General features: G+C 34.1%; 1 protein-coding gene across 4 annotated transcripts; it reads left to right on the top strand.

The window, feature by feature from the left end:
• Positions 1 to 4,932: 4,932 nt before the first annotated feature.
• LOC131643623 (eukaryotic translation initiation factor 5B-like) lies at positions 4,933 to 15,806 on the top strand. Of its 4 annotated transcripts, XM_058913887.1 has the most exons (13): positions 4,933 to 7,158; positions 7,840 to 8,363; positions 8,662 to 8,769; positions 8,861 to 8,961; positions 10,839 to 10,929; positions 11,028 to 11,138; positions 11,216 to 11,281; positions 11,756 to 11,815; positions 11,976 to 12,533; positions 13,265 to 13,384; positions 13,737 to 13,856; positions 14,157 to 14,189; positions 14,279 to 14,450. In XM_058913887.1, exons 1-13 carry the CDS (start codon positions 5,184 to 5,186, stop codon positions 14,282 to 14,284), a joined length of 3,873 nt encoding a protein of 1,290 aa, XP_058769870.1. In that variant the 5' UTR covers positions 4,933 to 5,183; the 3' UTR covers positions 14,285 to 14,450. The 4 variants fall into 4 exon arrangements, with proteins under 4 accessions (XP_058769870.1, XP_058769869.1, XP_058769868.1 ...); XM_058913886.1 differs by having other exon boundaries at positions 14,157 to 14,450; XM_058913885.1 differs by lacking the exons at positions 14,157 to 14,189; positions 14,279 to 14,450 and adding an exon at positions 15,212 to 15,806 and having other exon boundaries at positions 4,934 to 7,158; positions 7,843 to 8,363.
• The last annotated feature ends 259 nt before the right edge of the window (positions 15,807 to 16,065 follow it).

Raw genomic sequence — 16,065 nt, 5'->3', positions numbered from 1 at the left:
GATCCTTCAATGGATATACCTACAAAACGTTTTGTGACAGAGAATGTGTGGTCTATATTCACGAAAGTTTTCTATAAAGTTGGGGTTTCTAGTGTGTTGTATTACACATAAACTCAAAAATTTCTCTATATATTCGTGTTCATGGCATCCCCTAGGCCATCATCATGGATGTGGTCATCATCAGAGCAACCCGCTCCTGAACAAATTATTTTCAAAAGGGATGGGCATGTTATTTTCTCCCCTCTCAAACCCCTGATATAGATGAAATTCTGGCACATCCATTCCTTGGATCAACTAAAAAGATCTCTGATATCTTGGTTAGCGGGGGAGTACAAACCTGGCGAAGTCATCAGAAGGATTCAGAGGCTTAGAACAAAGACCTCACTTGAGACCGAAAAAATGAAATGTTGATGAGATGAAGTGGAAAACGACATTGATGCATTCAAATGATGCATACATTAGATGAAACTGTTATGACTGTAATTTCTTATATGTAATATTTAATTTTCTGCTGAAATTATCAATGTAATGCCAATTTTAATCAATGATTGTTGCTTTTCTCGTTACAAATATTGTTTTCTAGTTAATTGATTATGACTTTATTTCGTAGATGTACTACGATGTGTTATATATATATATATATATATATATATATATATATATATATATAACGTTTTCACATAAATGTAAAAAAATATTTTCGAAAGTATATCTAGGAAATTAGAGGGACATTATTAAAAACATACATGTTACGTTAAATAAAATCTGATACACGGTGCCTTAAAAAAAACCTCTTCATCAGTACCTTTGGCCCCAAGTTTACATAAACAAAAGAGTATCATTAAATGAATAAATAAAAATAAATAGAAAACAAACTCGAGTAGAATACAACCCTAGAGCACAAAACATTCTTGGTTTGTTATTCTTCTTCACTGCCGAGTTTGTGCGTTTTAACTCTCCTTTCTCTTCCTTCTCCGCTGCACCAACATTTTTTTCTTTCTATCTAATTTTCGTACCCACTGATTCTCTTTCGTTCATCGAAACACGAATCTGCTTACCGATCCAATTATTCGTGCTTTGTTTCGACGCACGAAAAAACCCTAATCTGACAAATGGGGAAGAAGAAGCCATCGGCACGTGACGACGAGAATCCTCCGCAGCAAGGCGGTGGGAAATCGAAGAAAAAGTCTCAAGTCATCGACGACGATGAATACTCCATCGGAACTGAACTTGCAGAGGAGTCATCCCTTTTATGAAGATTTTTTTCTTCAAAGAATGTTTCTCTATGTCTAGGGGTGGGAATAGGCTGGGCCGAGCTAGGCTTTGCCAAGCCTGAGTCTGGCCTGCTATAATATTCAAAGCCTAAGCCTGACCTGTAGCCTATCATAGGCTTATTTTTTTGGCCTGGGCCTGGCCTTTTTGAAGGCCTGATTGGCCTATTAGCCTACTTAAAAGCCTATTTCATTTGAACATTTGTAAATGTCATTCAAAGCCTATTTCATTTGAACATTTGTAAATAAGTCATTCAACTCGTCTTTATATAGACTAACAAATTAAAAGATCAATGAGATTAAATGTTTGTTTGCATTAGTTTATTTGAGTTTACCTAGTAGCATAAATTTTGTGATATTATTTGTTTGAGAGAACTCATCGAAACAACTTATGACATTGTTCATAAGATTCTTTTCATCTTATTTTCATAATTTCTTCAAGATAACTAAAATTTATTCTTATATTTTTAATTCAAAGTAAAAAATATAATATAGTAATAATACAATTATTCATATGTATTTAAATAGGCCGGCCTCTTAGGCTTAAAAGGCTTTTTATGTGGCCTGTGGCCTAGCCTTTTTAGCTAAATAGGCTTATAAAAAAGCCTAGGCCTTTTCTATTTATCTAAAAAGCCTGGCCTGACCTAGGCCTATGTAGGCTGGGCCGTAGGCCCCTGTTAGTCGGCCTGGCCTATTCCCACCCCTATCTATGTCGATGAATATTTGTGGCCGTTCATAATTTACAATTTTTATTTTATTTTTCAGATAATGGATAATTAAATTGAGTGTATGACTAAAATTTTGAAATAAAATAAAAAAATTATAATATGAAATAGTAAAATTACATTTCAAATAAAAATTATCAATTTTTTTCTTTTTGTAATAATTATTATCATAAAATATCACAAAAAATATCTCATATATGCCAATACCATTATTTTCAATGACTTTATATCCATTAAAAATATTAATGGGTTATGAAGCTAATAAAATACTGTATACTACAAGTATATCATATCTATTTGATATAATTGTATCAAAAAACACAAGAAAATATGACAAATATTTGTCATTAATAATATAAATATATACATGGTACGAATATTTAGGTTACTCTTTCACTTTGCAAAATAAAAATTTTAAAATATGACAAAGTATTTGTCATTAAATAATTTTTAAAATATTAGAAAATAACAGGAATTAAAAATTGTGGAACTAAAATATATCATTTTTTATAGGGATTAAAATTAAAATTTAAGATATTTAAAGGGACCAAAAACATATTAAACCAAATAAGAAATAGGTACATAATTAATATATCAATATATTTTAGCGATATTCTTTTCCAATTTTTAAAAAATATCAAAATAATTTTATTGCTTTCAAACTTATAACTTTAAGTTTTATAAAAATAAGAAAACAACAATTTCAAAACAAATAAACTTATCTAAAATAAATGTATGATACATATTAAATATATCATTTTATAACTATTTAATAAATTATCTATGATATTTTTGCTTTTTCTATTTTAAATTATAATATAACATCTAAAATTATAAGATGATAGAGCTTTGCCCCTCCTTTATACCAAAATAAATAAAATTATAAAAGAATATATTATATATTTGACACCATTGGACTCTAGCTCTTTTATGTTTTTTTAATAAATGTTTATCAAATTCTGGCATATCTTATGCCTTATTTTAAAGTTTAAAAATAAATATACAACGGGAATAATGTATTCTTTTAAAATTATTTAGGTTACTAATAAAGAAATAAATGAGACAACTATCTATATATTATAAAAAAAAGCATAAGTAATTTATGAACGGAATGACATTAAAATTATATGCTAATATTAAACATTCATAATTATTTTATGATCACCAAAACAAAATTACTACATAAATATTTTAATCTTTTTTACTAATTGTGTGATGATGAATGGAAATAGAAATTATAATAGAATGAAACATAAAATGAAAAGTACATAAAATTATATGCTAATATTAAACATTCATAATTATTTTATGATCACCAAAACAAAATTATTATATAAATATTTTAATTTTTTTACTAATTGTGAGATCATGAATGGAAATAGAAATTATAATAGAATGAAACATAAAATAAGAAGTATATAAAAAGAAAAGAAATCAATAAAAAATTGGATTAAAAAGTGGAACCAATAAGACAATATATACTATAACATGTTAAGACATACTTAATGATATTCAAATTTAAATTTAGGACAAATTAAATAAATTATTTTAGACTATTTTTATTTATAGTAGTTTTATGATAATTATTACTTTTTATTTTTAATAAAATTAGATCCTTTATTATGATAATTACATTTTCATTCTAAAAAATTACATTTTCTGACACTTAAGGTAGGAAATTGGATCCGCGGCGGTGCTTTCTACTTCTATGTTTGCGGCCAATAATAACAATAAATGGATTATTTCAACTGAATAATAAATTTAATATTGTATATTTTTAATGATTTTTTTATGATATATCATTAATAAAGTTTAGTTATATGTTTAGCTTATAATTTTATAAGTTTTGGTAGATTAAAAATAAAAGTTCTATGAGATTAAAAATATATTTCATTTTTATTACATTTTTAAAAATATAGGGATGACAATAGGGCGGGTCAAGGGTGGATTTAAGCACACCCAGACTCGCACCCGTCACCCAGACCCGCCTCTGCCCCCAAATTCGGTCGGGACTAATATTTGTTCCCCGCCCCTGCCCCTAACAAGAAACGGATTTCCTCGCACCCGCCTGAATAAATTTTTTTTTTTAATAAAAATAAAAACCAATAATTAAAATAAATATTTTATTATTTTAAAAGAATTTTTTATGTTTGATTTTTTTATTTAAATTGTATTTAAAAAAAAATAATAAATCTAATAAACAAGATATTGTAACATTAAAAAATGTAAATGAGTAATAAAACTATTAAAAGTAAATGAATTAAATTAAATTTAGTTGGCGGATGCGAGTGCAGGGCGGATACTAGCATCACCCGCACCCACACCCGTAAATAAAAATTGGGTTTTCCCCGCACCCACACCTGGTTAAACCGGGTTTTCCCGCTAATTTCGGGGCGGGGACGACAGATTTATTTTACGAACGCACTAGTATCCATACCAAAATCCATACAAACCACATGGTTATTATTATTTTTGTATAATTAAAAAAATAAAAATAAAAATATTTTAAATAATGTATGAATTCGAACACAGACAAAACGTATTTATTTATGTTACTAAAGAAAATAAAAATAAAAATATTTAAAATAATGTATGAATTCAAACACAAGAAATATGAGTTGTTTTTTAATTATTTGGGCTACTAATATTTTTATTTTGGAATTATTTTAATTTAAAATACAATATTTTTTAAGATATTTATGGAAAGTTGAAAAATATATATTATTAATGTAAAACAATTTTGTTTTTGCTTTAAGAATGTTTCTTTTTAAATAAAAAAAATCTCTTTTGGTAAAATAATTTTGTTTTTCTTATTTACATTTCTACTACATTTTCAAACAAAAACGTATGTACCACACACCAGTACCGTGCGAATACGGGTTTTCCACTAGTTTACATAAACAAAAGAGTATCATTAAATGAATAAATAAAAATAAATAGAAAACAAACTGGAGTAGAATACAACCCTAGAGCACAAAACATTCTTGGTTTGTTATTCTTCTTCACTGCCGAGTTTGTGCGTTTTAACTCTCCTTTCTCTTCCTTCTCCGCCGCACCAACCGTTTTTTCTTTCTATCCAATTTTCGTACCCACTGATTCTCTTTCGTTCATCGAAACACGAATCTGCGCTTATCGATCCAATTATTCGTGCTTTGTTTCGACGCACGAAAAAACCCTAATCTGACAAATGGGGAAGAAGAAGCCATCGGCACGTGACGACGAGAATCCTCCGCAGCAAGGCGGTGGGAAATCGAAGAAAAAGTCTCAAGTCATCGACGACGATGAATACTCCATCGGAACCGAACTTTCAGAGGAGCCATCCTTGCCGCAGCCAGAAGAAAAGCAAGAAAAGCCAGGAAAAAAGAAAGGTAAAAAAGGTAACTCTAAATCTTTACAAGCTAAAGATAATGGTGATGATATTGATGAGGAGAACGACGATGATGTGCCTGAAATTGTGTTTGCTGGGAAGAAAAAGGGGAAATCGAAGAAAAGTGGCAGTGGGAGTGTGTTTACTGCTGCGGCTGGTTTTGGTTTGCTTGGGGATGAGGGGGAAGTTGATAATGATGACGATGAAGAGAAATCGGGGTTAACCGGTAATGGAGATGATGATGAGGATGAACCAGTTGTTAGTTTTACTGGGAAGAAGAAGTCTTCAAAAGGAAACAAGAAGGGCAGTTCTTCGTTTTCAGCGGTTAGTTTTGATGAGATTGATGGAGAGGATGAGAGTAAGAATGATAAGGTAGAAGACGACGATGATGAGGATATAGGACCAATCACTTTCACAGGTAAGAAGAAGAAGTCATCCAAGTCTTTGAAGAAGGCGGTTAGTTTTTCAAGTACAGATATTCCGGATGAAGATAGTGTTTCTGTATCTGAGTCTGCTAAGGGTGGCGATGATAAAGATGAAGACGATGTTTCCTTAGTTGAATTTACTGGTAAAAAGAAGTCATCTAAGAAGAAAAGTGGTAGTGCTGCTGCTAAAGTGAGTAATGAAGATGAGTTTGGGAGTGAAAGTGTAGATGTTGTTGAGAGTGAGAAACCTAGTGCTAATGTTGACAATGGCAATATAAGTAAGAGTGAAGAGGTTGTTGGAACTTCAAAAAATAAGAAAAAGAATAAGAAGAAGAGTGGGAGAACTGCTCAAGAGGAGGAGGATTTAGATAAGATTCTTGCAGAGCTTGGTGAAGCCCCTCCTACAGCAAAACCTTCTGCTCCTCCAAAGCAGGATGATAAAGTTCAGCCTGCTCCGGAAGTTGGTTCTGTCCCTGGTGCTTCAGGGGAAAAAGAGGGAGAAGAGGAGATTGTAGAATCAGCTGCTGCAAAAAAGAAGAAAAAGAAGAAAGAAAAGGAGAAGGAGAAGAAGGCAGCAGCCGCAGCAGCCGGAAGTTCAACGGCAAATGAAACGGCAGAAGTAGAGGCTGAGACAATTGAACCAAAGAAAAATGATTTGAAGTCCAAAGCAGCTGCTGACAAGAAATTGCCAAAGCATGTTAGAGAGAAGCAAGAATTACTAGCTCGAAGAAAAGAGGCTGAAGAAAAACAGAGAAGAGAAGAGGAGGAAAAGCTAAGGAAAGAAGAAGAGGAGCGACTAAGGCTAGAGGAACTTGAGAGACAGGCAGAAGAGGCTAAACGTAGAAAGAAGGAAAAGGAAAAGGAAAAACTTCTGAAAAAGAAGCAAGAAGGTAAATTGTTAACTGGTAAGCAGAAGGAAGAAGCCCGGCGATTGGAGGCAATGAGGAGGCAGATTCTCAATAGCACAGGGGGTGTGACTCTCCCCGCTGGGGACAGTGGTGCACCAACCAAGAAACCCATTTATCAGACGAAGAAGGGGAAATCAACTAGTCGAAATTATAATGGTGCTGCTGCTGTCAAGACAGACGACAGTAATGAAGCAAAGGAAACTACTGCTGATTTGGATTCAGAGGAACCAAAGAAGGTTGAAGAAGTGGAGTCGGTGCAGAAGGAGGATAAAGTTGAACTTCCGGAAGCTGTTGAAGAGGATAGAGTGGAAGAAGATGATGTTGAGGATGAATGGGACGCCAGAAGCTGGGATGATGTCAATCTGAATGATAAGGGTGCATTTGCTGATGAAGAAGTTGACTCTGAGCCTGAAATGATTGTCAAAAAAGAGATTAAAACTGGCATACCTGCTAAAAATGCTGGTGAGATTTGCATTTTATTGGTAGTTTTTACTTTACACTGACAGGAATATACTTGAAATTTGTGTAATTGTTGAAAATAACAAACTTGATACCATAGCAATCTTGGGTCCTAATCCATACTTATTATATCTTGCTTTTAGTGTATCTGACCAGTATAAGAAATATAGTAACCTACTTTAGTGTTAGAATCTTAGAAACATAAACCAATGCTACTCTGGATTTTTTTATGGTTAAGAACTTTGTCATGAAATTTTTTCTGTCGGTAATTGATCAAACTTCTGGCCATATAATTGTTTTAGCCTAATAATGTCGCCTGCTGCAATTAACTAGTAAATTATTGTGAGATGCTAGCTACTGGCTGCAGCAATTGGTGTCAAACCTGGAACTCTGACAGTATGATCCAACTTTCCTGGTCTAAATACGTCAACATTGCATTTCCCTTTTCTATTTGCTTAGATAAGCAAAGGATATGTTTTTTTGTCCTTCATTGGCAGTAAAACCACCAGGTATTAAATGTCCTTTAGGGCGTGGCCAACCTTTTGTATGTTAAAAGGCCTAATAATGTTTGATTGACCGGCTTAGCCAACCTCCTCACCTAGTGGGATAAAGCACAGCGTTAGGCACATACTTCTGTTTACCTTGTCCTGCTCATTTGTATTTTGTTTTGTTTTTCCTCCACAGCAGGTGCTACAAGTAAAACTGTTTCGAAGCATGTCGCCGAAGAAATTGAAGATAGAAAACAGGCCAAAGTTGTGGTTGAGGACAAAAAGAAAAAGCCCGACCCACAACATTCTGCTGTGTCTTCTAAGCCGAGCGATGCAAACCTCCGATCACCAATATGCTGCATCATGGGTCATGTGGACACTGGCAAAACCAAGCTTCTGGATTGTATTCGAGGTACCAATGTTCAAGAAGGTGAGGCTGGCGGTATCACCCAACAGATTGGCGCAACATACTTTCCTGCTGAGAACATACGTGATAGAACTAAGGAATTGAAAGCTGATGCAACACTGAAAGTTCCAGGTCTACTGGTTATTGATACCCCAGGCCACGAGTCATTCAATAATCTGAGGTCTCGGGGTTCAGGTCTATGTGATATTGCAATCTTGGTTGTTGACATTATGCATGGCTTAGAGCCACAAACTAAAGAGTCACTTGAACTATTAAAAATGAGGAACACAGAATTCATTGTTGCATTGAATAAGGTGAGTATTCCACTTTTATGAGCTGCTGCTTCCAATATAAATGTTCTTGACAGCAATGTTATCAAATTGCCCTGCCATGGCCCGCTATGGCGGATATACATGGTGGTTTTTGGGCTAGCCGCAATGGTAAATATTGGCCGCTATTGCGGTTTTTTTCCATCATAATGCGCAATAACGGCGCTGCAAAGCGTCATGTATGGCGGCGGGATTTTGGCTCTCCGCCATGGACCGCCATCCGCCATCGACAATACTGCTTGACAGGTTGCTCAGTTCTGTAACTGTTCTTGCAACATTTCAGGTTGATAGGCTTTATGGCTGGAAAACATGTCGCAATGCTCCAATTCGTAAAGCAATGTTGCAGCAGTCTAAGGATGTTCAAAATGAGTTCAATATGAGGCTCGAACAGGTAGTCAGAAACATATCTTATTTATTTGTAAGGTGTCGTAGATTGTTTTTGTTAATGTTCACCATGCTAATTTTTCTTGTTTCACTTCTAGATTGTTACCCAGTTCAAGGAACAGGGGCTAAATACTGCATTGTATTATAAAAACAAAGAAATGGGAGAAACATTCAGCATTGTGCCCACAAGTGCAATAAGGTAACTGTAGCCTTTTAGTTATAATACTCTTTCACCTTCCTCTCCTACGTGAAACAAATTTTTGAGTTGGTTAATGACATTTTCTGGTTTTGGGGCCCCATAATCTGCTGGGTCTTTCCAATTTTTTGTGGTTAACGTTGCCATGAAATCATGTTATTCTTGGATATAATTAAATGTCTCCTTTCTCATTGAGAATGAGAGTCCCAAAAATGGGTGAGTGATAGTTTTGAAACCTATTTGCTGTCCTTGTTCCTGCATCCGCTTGGGGTTTATTGTTTGATTTAATATGAGGGGAGAGGCTAGTTTTGTATGGGAAAAAATAGTAGAATGGGACAGATGGAACTGAGTGTTGGAGAAGATTCTAGAATCTAGGGAGAAGAGGAGGAGTTAAAGGGGGAAAGTTATAAGTAGAGGAGTGACCAAAAGGCATGAAAGGAACTAGCAATTGGTTATTAGGCATTAGTTTGAGCAAATAAAGTTGGGTCGCTCTTATATTCATAGTCTTGTAAGGAGCCCAGCTCCATTTAGTTCTTTGTTACTCTATTCTGTGGTTGTAAGGAGCATTTTCTTCCACTTATATTAGTTTATATTTCAACCTTCATTTGGTCCCTATCAGTTACATTTTATAAAAGGATATTTCCATCAATCAATTTAAATTTGTATAATAAACTTGTCTTCTCTACCCTCCATATCCATCTATATCGGAGAACCAAAATGGAGTCAAAAGGGATTTTGTTCCCCTCCCCTCCATTTTACCCCGACCAAACACCATGCTAATGTTCCAAATGGGCTGATTCTTTTTTCCTACATCCACGATTCAAACCCGCAGCCTATTTGTTGTATGAAAACAACCTGGCAACCATTGATTCAAACCCACATCCTATTCGTCGTATGAAAACAACCTGACAACCATCGTGTCAAGGCGTTAGCACATGTAATCTTTTGTAGTGTTATGATATTAAATTGCATTTACTTTTGCAACTTTTAATAGCAGAAAACAGGATGTTTTTTTTTTTTATAAATAATCATTATTATTATTTTTTACTAATATTATTATTTTTTACTAATATTAATCATTATTTTTTACTAGTATCAATATATTATTTTTTTAAGAGAACTATTATTATTATTATTATTATTATTATTATTATTATTATTATTATTATTATTATAATATTCTCTCACTTAGATATCTGAGGCTTCTGATAAGAACTTTACGGTCATAATATCACTCTATTAGCCAGCTGTTTTATATTAGTATATTCTCTCTCTGCCTCTACCCCTTCATCTTCATCTTTTCTTCTTCACTTTGGTATCTTCTTCTTCTTCTTCAAACATCCATTAAAAAAGTAAAAAAAAAACCAGTCAGCCACTCGACCCGGGAAGGGATCCACAACCCACGAAATCGCCCGCGATCTGAACAGAGAAAACACAACCTTCTTCCCACTCGGTGGATGGCCGCCCCGGCCGGATCGCCGGGATCGCGCCGTTAGCGGCCGTGATAGATAACTCTTGAGTGTTAATAATACGGGCAATAACTCGCTAAGTTGTCTCCATTTTTGAGGTTCCTGCATTTTATATGTATTTGTTGGTTATAGACGCATTTTCATTTTTTGTGCTTTTACTTTAGCATTTTCACCATTATTTCAGTGTATTTTAGAACATCTCAGACTTTTTTGATAACATACAATTTGTGTCCAACCTTTCTGAGCTCTACCTGTAATCATCCAAAATAGGGTTTAGTAGGAGCATATGTCGAATGATTATTTTTTGTTTTCAGGCAAAAATCCTAACTATAGTGTTACATATAGTCTGTATAATCTGCTTAATACTTTGTTGGTGCTTTTGTATTGATGTTTTGGCATTTAATATTTCAGCGGTGAAGGAATCCCAGATATGTTATTACTATTGGTTCAGTGGACCCAAAAGACCATGATTGAGAAACTTACATACAGTGATGAAGTGCAGGTTAGTCATATTCTTGCATACCATTGAAGTGGTTGACACTTGAATGCTTATTGATCGTTAACAAAGAGTTCTAACCGTCACTTGACTGTGGCTACCAGTGTACAGTTTTGGAAGTCAAGGTTATTGAAGGCCATGGAACTACTATTGACGTTGTTTTAGTTAATGGCGTCCTTCATGAAGGAGATCAAATAGTTGTACCTGGAATGCAGGTAAGCATCTCGGATTCCAACTACATATATTAATACACTTGCTTTCTGCTTCTGACTAATGGAGTTTTTTAATATAGGGTCCAATTGTTACCTCAATTCGAGCTTTATTGACACCTCATCCAATGAAGGAACTTCGTGTTAAGGTACTGTTATTATCTATTGATAGGAAAATTATAACGTTTAGGTACTGCATTTGATTAATTTAGTTCATCATCACATTTGTTGCCTGATAGGAAAATTATAGCGTTGGTACTTGATCCACAACTATCTAGAGTGCATGTGGACTAAAGACTCTTTTGGTCTTGGTTGATGATATTTTTATTGATTTGGTACTTAAGCATAGTTTGGGTAGGAAAAAGGCATGTTGAAATATGAATGGGTGTGAATAATAAGTAGAGTGTTGGAAGCTTAGGAAGGAAATGATTATGAGATTCTTAACATTATGCTTGACTTGTAGAAACCAAGCTACAGAAAGTATAGTTGGTCATACTTCATATTGTTATGCTGGAGAAGTTTTCATTTTTCCATCCTAATAATCTTAGGTCTCTTCGACAGAGGAGCCATATTCTATTATTTAGTATGTCTTCCCTGCTAAGGTAATGGTTGTTTAATTTCAGGGATCATATATCCATCACAAAGAAATCAAAGCTGCGATGGGCATCAAGATCACTGCCCAGGTACCTGGTGATTATTGATCTGACTTCTTTTATGCTAGTTTTTATCCCATTATATTTTTCTTCATTTTTTATGTTGATAAATGTGTGGAGAATCAGAGACTTCCTGTTATTTACTGTTAGAAATGTTTATAGATGTTGATAACATTTCCTGTTTTTCCAGGGACTTGAACATGCTATTGCTGGCGGAAGTTTATATGTGGTGAAGCCTGATGATGATTTAGAATATATTAAAACAGCAGCCTTAGAAGACGTGGAGTCAGTCTTGAGCAGGATTGATAGGAGTGGTGAGGGCGTTTGTGTCCAGGCATCAACCCTTGGCTCATTGGAAGCATTACTGGAGTTTTTGAAAACTCCAGCAGTGAATATTCCAGTTAGTTCTATAAGCATAGGCCCTGTACATAAGAAGGATGTGATGAAAGCCAGTGTAATGCTTGAAAAGAAACGAGAGTATTCTACTATATTGGCATTCGATGTCAAAGTCACCCCTGAAGCCAGGGAACTTGCAGAGGAATTGGGCGTTAAAATATTTATTGCCGATATCATTTATCATCTATTTGATCAATTTAAGGCTTACATGGAAAACATTAAGGAGGAGAAAAAGAAAGAATCGGCTGATGAGGCAGTCTTCCCATGTGTTCTAAAGATCTTACCAAACTGTGTTTTCAACAAGAAGGATCCGATTGTTTTGGGAGTTGATATCCTTGAAGGCATTTTAAAGGTATCATTTTCAATTCAGATAATCATTATTTCAATGTGGTTGCTATGTTTGTTTGATAGCATTTTTCTCTGCATAAAATTGTGTTGATTGCCTTGGATTAGGGTAAATTTGGCTGTTGTATTTTAGTGTTGCATCTGTATTTGAAAAAGGAATTAGCAATTATATGTTTTTGGCTCTTGGTTAAGTTTAGGCTGCTGCTGTTAAATTGAGGAGGTGGAAATTAATGTTTAGCCTTTAAGTTGGCAGAATATCTTCCACTATTAGAATTGTATTTTATTTGCCATGGTATATTCAAGAGCGTAGTTGTTGGTATGTTCAAGAGCCTGGTGAAGTTGAATAATAAGACGTTAAACTAAATGTGGAACTGGAATGTTGTACTCGACCCTCGTTGTTATGCTATAAAATTTATCAGCCGATTCTTCTATATTTTCACATTGTAAAAATGGTAGAGCTTTATTGTTTTTCCTTAAACAGAACTGTTCCTACTACTATATTATATCTAGTAGCCACCCTTAAATTCTATAAAAAATGGCTTTTCTTGACTTTTAACCTATACTATACTGTTTGATGCTTTATCTTCTTGTGTATCAGACTATTCTTGAAAGTCAGTTTCTGACCATAGATCTACTATTGTTTTGGGTTATGGTCTTAACTGGGTCATGTCATGCATGCAATGGACAAAATTTAATTTGTTTTCTTTAAACTTGCATCTAATACTATCTACTTGACAGATCGGAACTCCAATTTGTATTCCATCCCAAGATTTCATTGACATTGGACGCATTGCCTCCATTGAGAATAACCACAAACCAGTTGATTATGCAAAGAAAGGGCAGCAAGTAGCCATTAAGGTATGAGCTTAAGTTAAAGCTGGGTTTTTCGAAATGGACTTCTTTGATTATGCGATTATCCCCCAATACTTGAAATTTGAAATACAGATTTAAAACAACCTTAATGGCCATGATTGTGCGATGTTGAGAAAGGAAAAGGAAAAAACCGACTAATGTGTGCTTTAAGTTATTTGTAGCAATAGTTTTTACGATCAACTAACTTTTTTTACACCGGTAGAAAAGGGATGTTCCTTTTTTATTGATTTAATTGTGGTCTATCTTTAGACTTGGTTGGTAATTGAGAAAGAGGAGAAATAAAACTATAACCGTGAAGAAGAGATAGTCTTAATTTTCTGTTCTACTTGGTTTGCAGATTGTTGGCAGCAATTCTGAGGAACAGCAGAAAATGTTCGGCAGACATTTTGAGATGGATGATGAACTTGTAAGCCATATTTCACGGAGATCTATTGATATTCTCAAATCTGATTATCGGGTAAGTCATTAATAATACTAATAATAATTCTAGATAAATGATTTGTTAAACTCTACCGGAATGGCCGAGATATTGGCGCTGAATGGCACAATCAGAAAAAGTGCTTCGACCGTTCCGGAACGGCGCGAACAGGTGACGTGGCTGATAAATCGGGAACAGGAACGGCGCGGACCAGCCATTTTCTCATCTGCTTCCTTTTCTTTAACGTTTTTTTTTCTTCTTTTTCCTTCTTTTTTCATCAGTTATTTTTCATCAACCATCTTTCTTCCTGATTTTTATGTTTTACTATTTTTTTTCCAGCATCTTCTTTCACCGTTTTTGATATTGTTTAAGGTAAAAAAAGTAAATTTTTTCTGATTTGATACTGTTTTATACTTTTAAAATGTTAAAATTTTTCTTTCCTTTTCCAATCTTTTGAACAGCTATGACACCACCTCCTAATTCCTAACCATCGTCATCAAATGCTCAATCGGTGTCTTTGCCCGAGTGTTTCTACCACGAGAATTTCTAGGATGGGATAATTAAGGCTTATGGTTTTTATTTCTAATTATGAATATGCTTCATGAATTTTGAGTAATTTATTTTAGTTTTTAACTATTATGTGTTTAGAGAAAATGGGTGATGCACTGACAGTGTAAAAAAATTTTACACTGTTAACCAATCACGACTTTGTTAAGCGCCAAGTCATACTTTAAATCTTAAATTACTGATATGATGTGGCAGAATAAAATGTTTTTATTGGATGACAGTGTAAAGATTTTTTACACCGTCAGTCCTTTTAACTCATGTGTTTATTGGTATTAAATATCTTAAGTGTCCGCGTCTCTAAAATAATGATCGTTTTGTTCCGCATTTCCGGCCGCGCCCTGCCCGCTAATCGAGTTTAACAACAGAGGATAAATGTATCCATCCATTAACAATGTGTATTTAACCACCAAACACATCAAACTAGGCTTCTCTTTACGTTCATGAGCAGACCTGACCTGATATTGAATCACCTTGTTCAAAAACACATCAAACTTCTTATGCAAACGTTTCATCTTACCCACCAAACCTTCCAAGTTCATCCAACCAATAAAGGGAACAAAATCACCAATGTTAACTCCAGATATTATCATGAATTCATAACCATTTCCTTAAACTCCTTCAACTCGTATTTTATTTTCAAATATACGTTTGCTTAGTACAACTTGACTCACCATATTTACTGTTGCATAACTCAAGTAATCACCAATCTTTAGTACTTCACCTTTTTTTCCCAAACTCATGAATGGATCTCACCATTTGTTTAACTTCATTTTCTCACATTGATGGATTTTGTTGGAATGTCTTTCACTGTTGGATTATTGATATAGGATGAACTAAGTAATGAAGAATGGAAGCTGGTGGTGAAGTTGAAGATTCTTTTCAGGATACAATGAACATTCATTTCTTATAAACAATGTTTCAACGAGAAGTTTGGGATTATGCCTAATTTCAAGGGGTTTTATGAGGATGTTGTGGATGGGTTCACCTTGTAGGCCAAACTTTTGGGGCAATGATGCAGATAAAAGCCTCTTAATAGGGGTAGACTGACCTGTACAAGAAACTCCCATATTCTTGCAGCTGGAAACTTGTGGCCAAAAAAGCATAACTGTCACGGACAAAATGTCCAAATTTTGTGATTTACTATACACATCTGTGGTATACATGGAGCGAATAAATGTTTAATTTGAAATTGTTCAATGAGGGAAAGGAAATATTCACGGGAGTATTTATCATGTGATAAGCAAAATTGTCCACTTTTGGTTTTCATGGTGTACAAGTTTTTCATTTGTTGTTGATGCACGAGGTATTTTCATGTTTTGTTGTTCCATCCCGAGTATTTTGGTTGTGGAAACCTTGAGAAAATTCATGTGTTAAATTGATAGCCTTTGAATTTTTGTTATCATTAAATATAACTTTTGGAAATTTACCTCTTCAAAACTAGAACATTTATGTCAAAAAATTAAAAATAAAAACAAGACAAGAACCTCAGTCAAGTTTATTTTGGTGGCGGCTGTTAGGATATCTCTGCAATCGTTTTTTGTTAGTTGCATCACTAATTCAATAAGAAAATATTTCAGTTTATTCTTTCTAATGGAGTGTTAGATCCTATCTATAGTTAAAAATATTTTAATTCTATCTAATGGAGTGTTAGATCCTATCTATAGTTAAACATAATTTAGTA

The sequence above is a fragment of the Vicia villosa genome, linkage group LG1, assembly GCF_029867415.1.
Source record: "Vicia villosa cultivar HV-30 ecotype Madison, WI linkage group LG1, Vvil1.0, whole genome shotgun sequence".
Classification (NCBI taxonomy): domain Eukaryota; kingdom Viridiplantae; phylum Streptophyta; class Magnoliopsida; order Fabales; family Fabaceae; genus Vicia; species Vicia villosa.
This window is presented reverse-complemented; position numbering and strand designations above follow the sequence as displayed.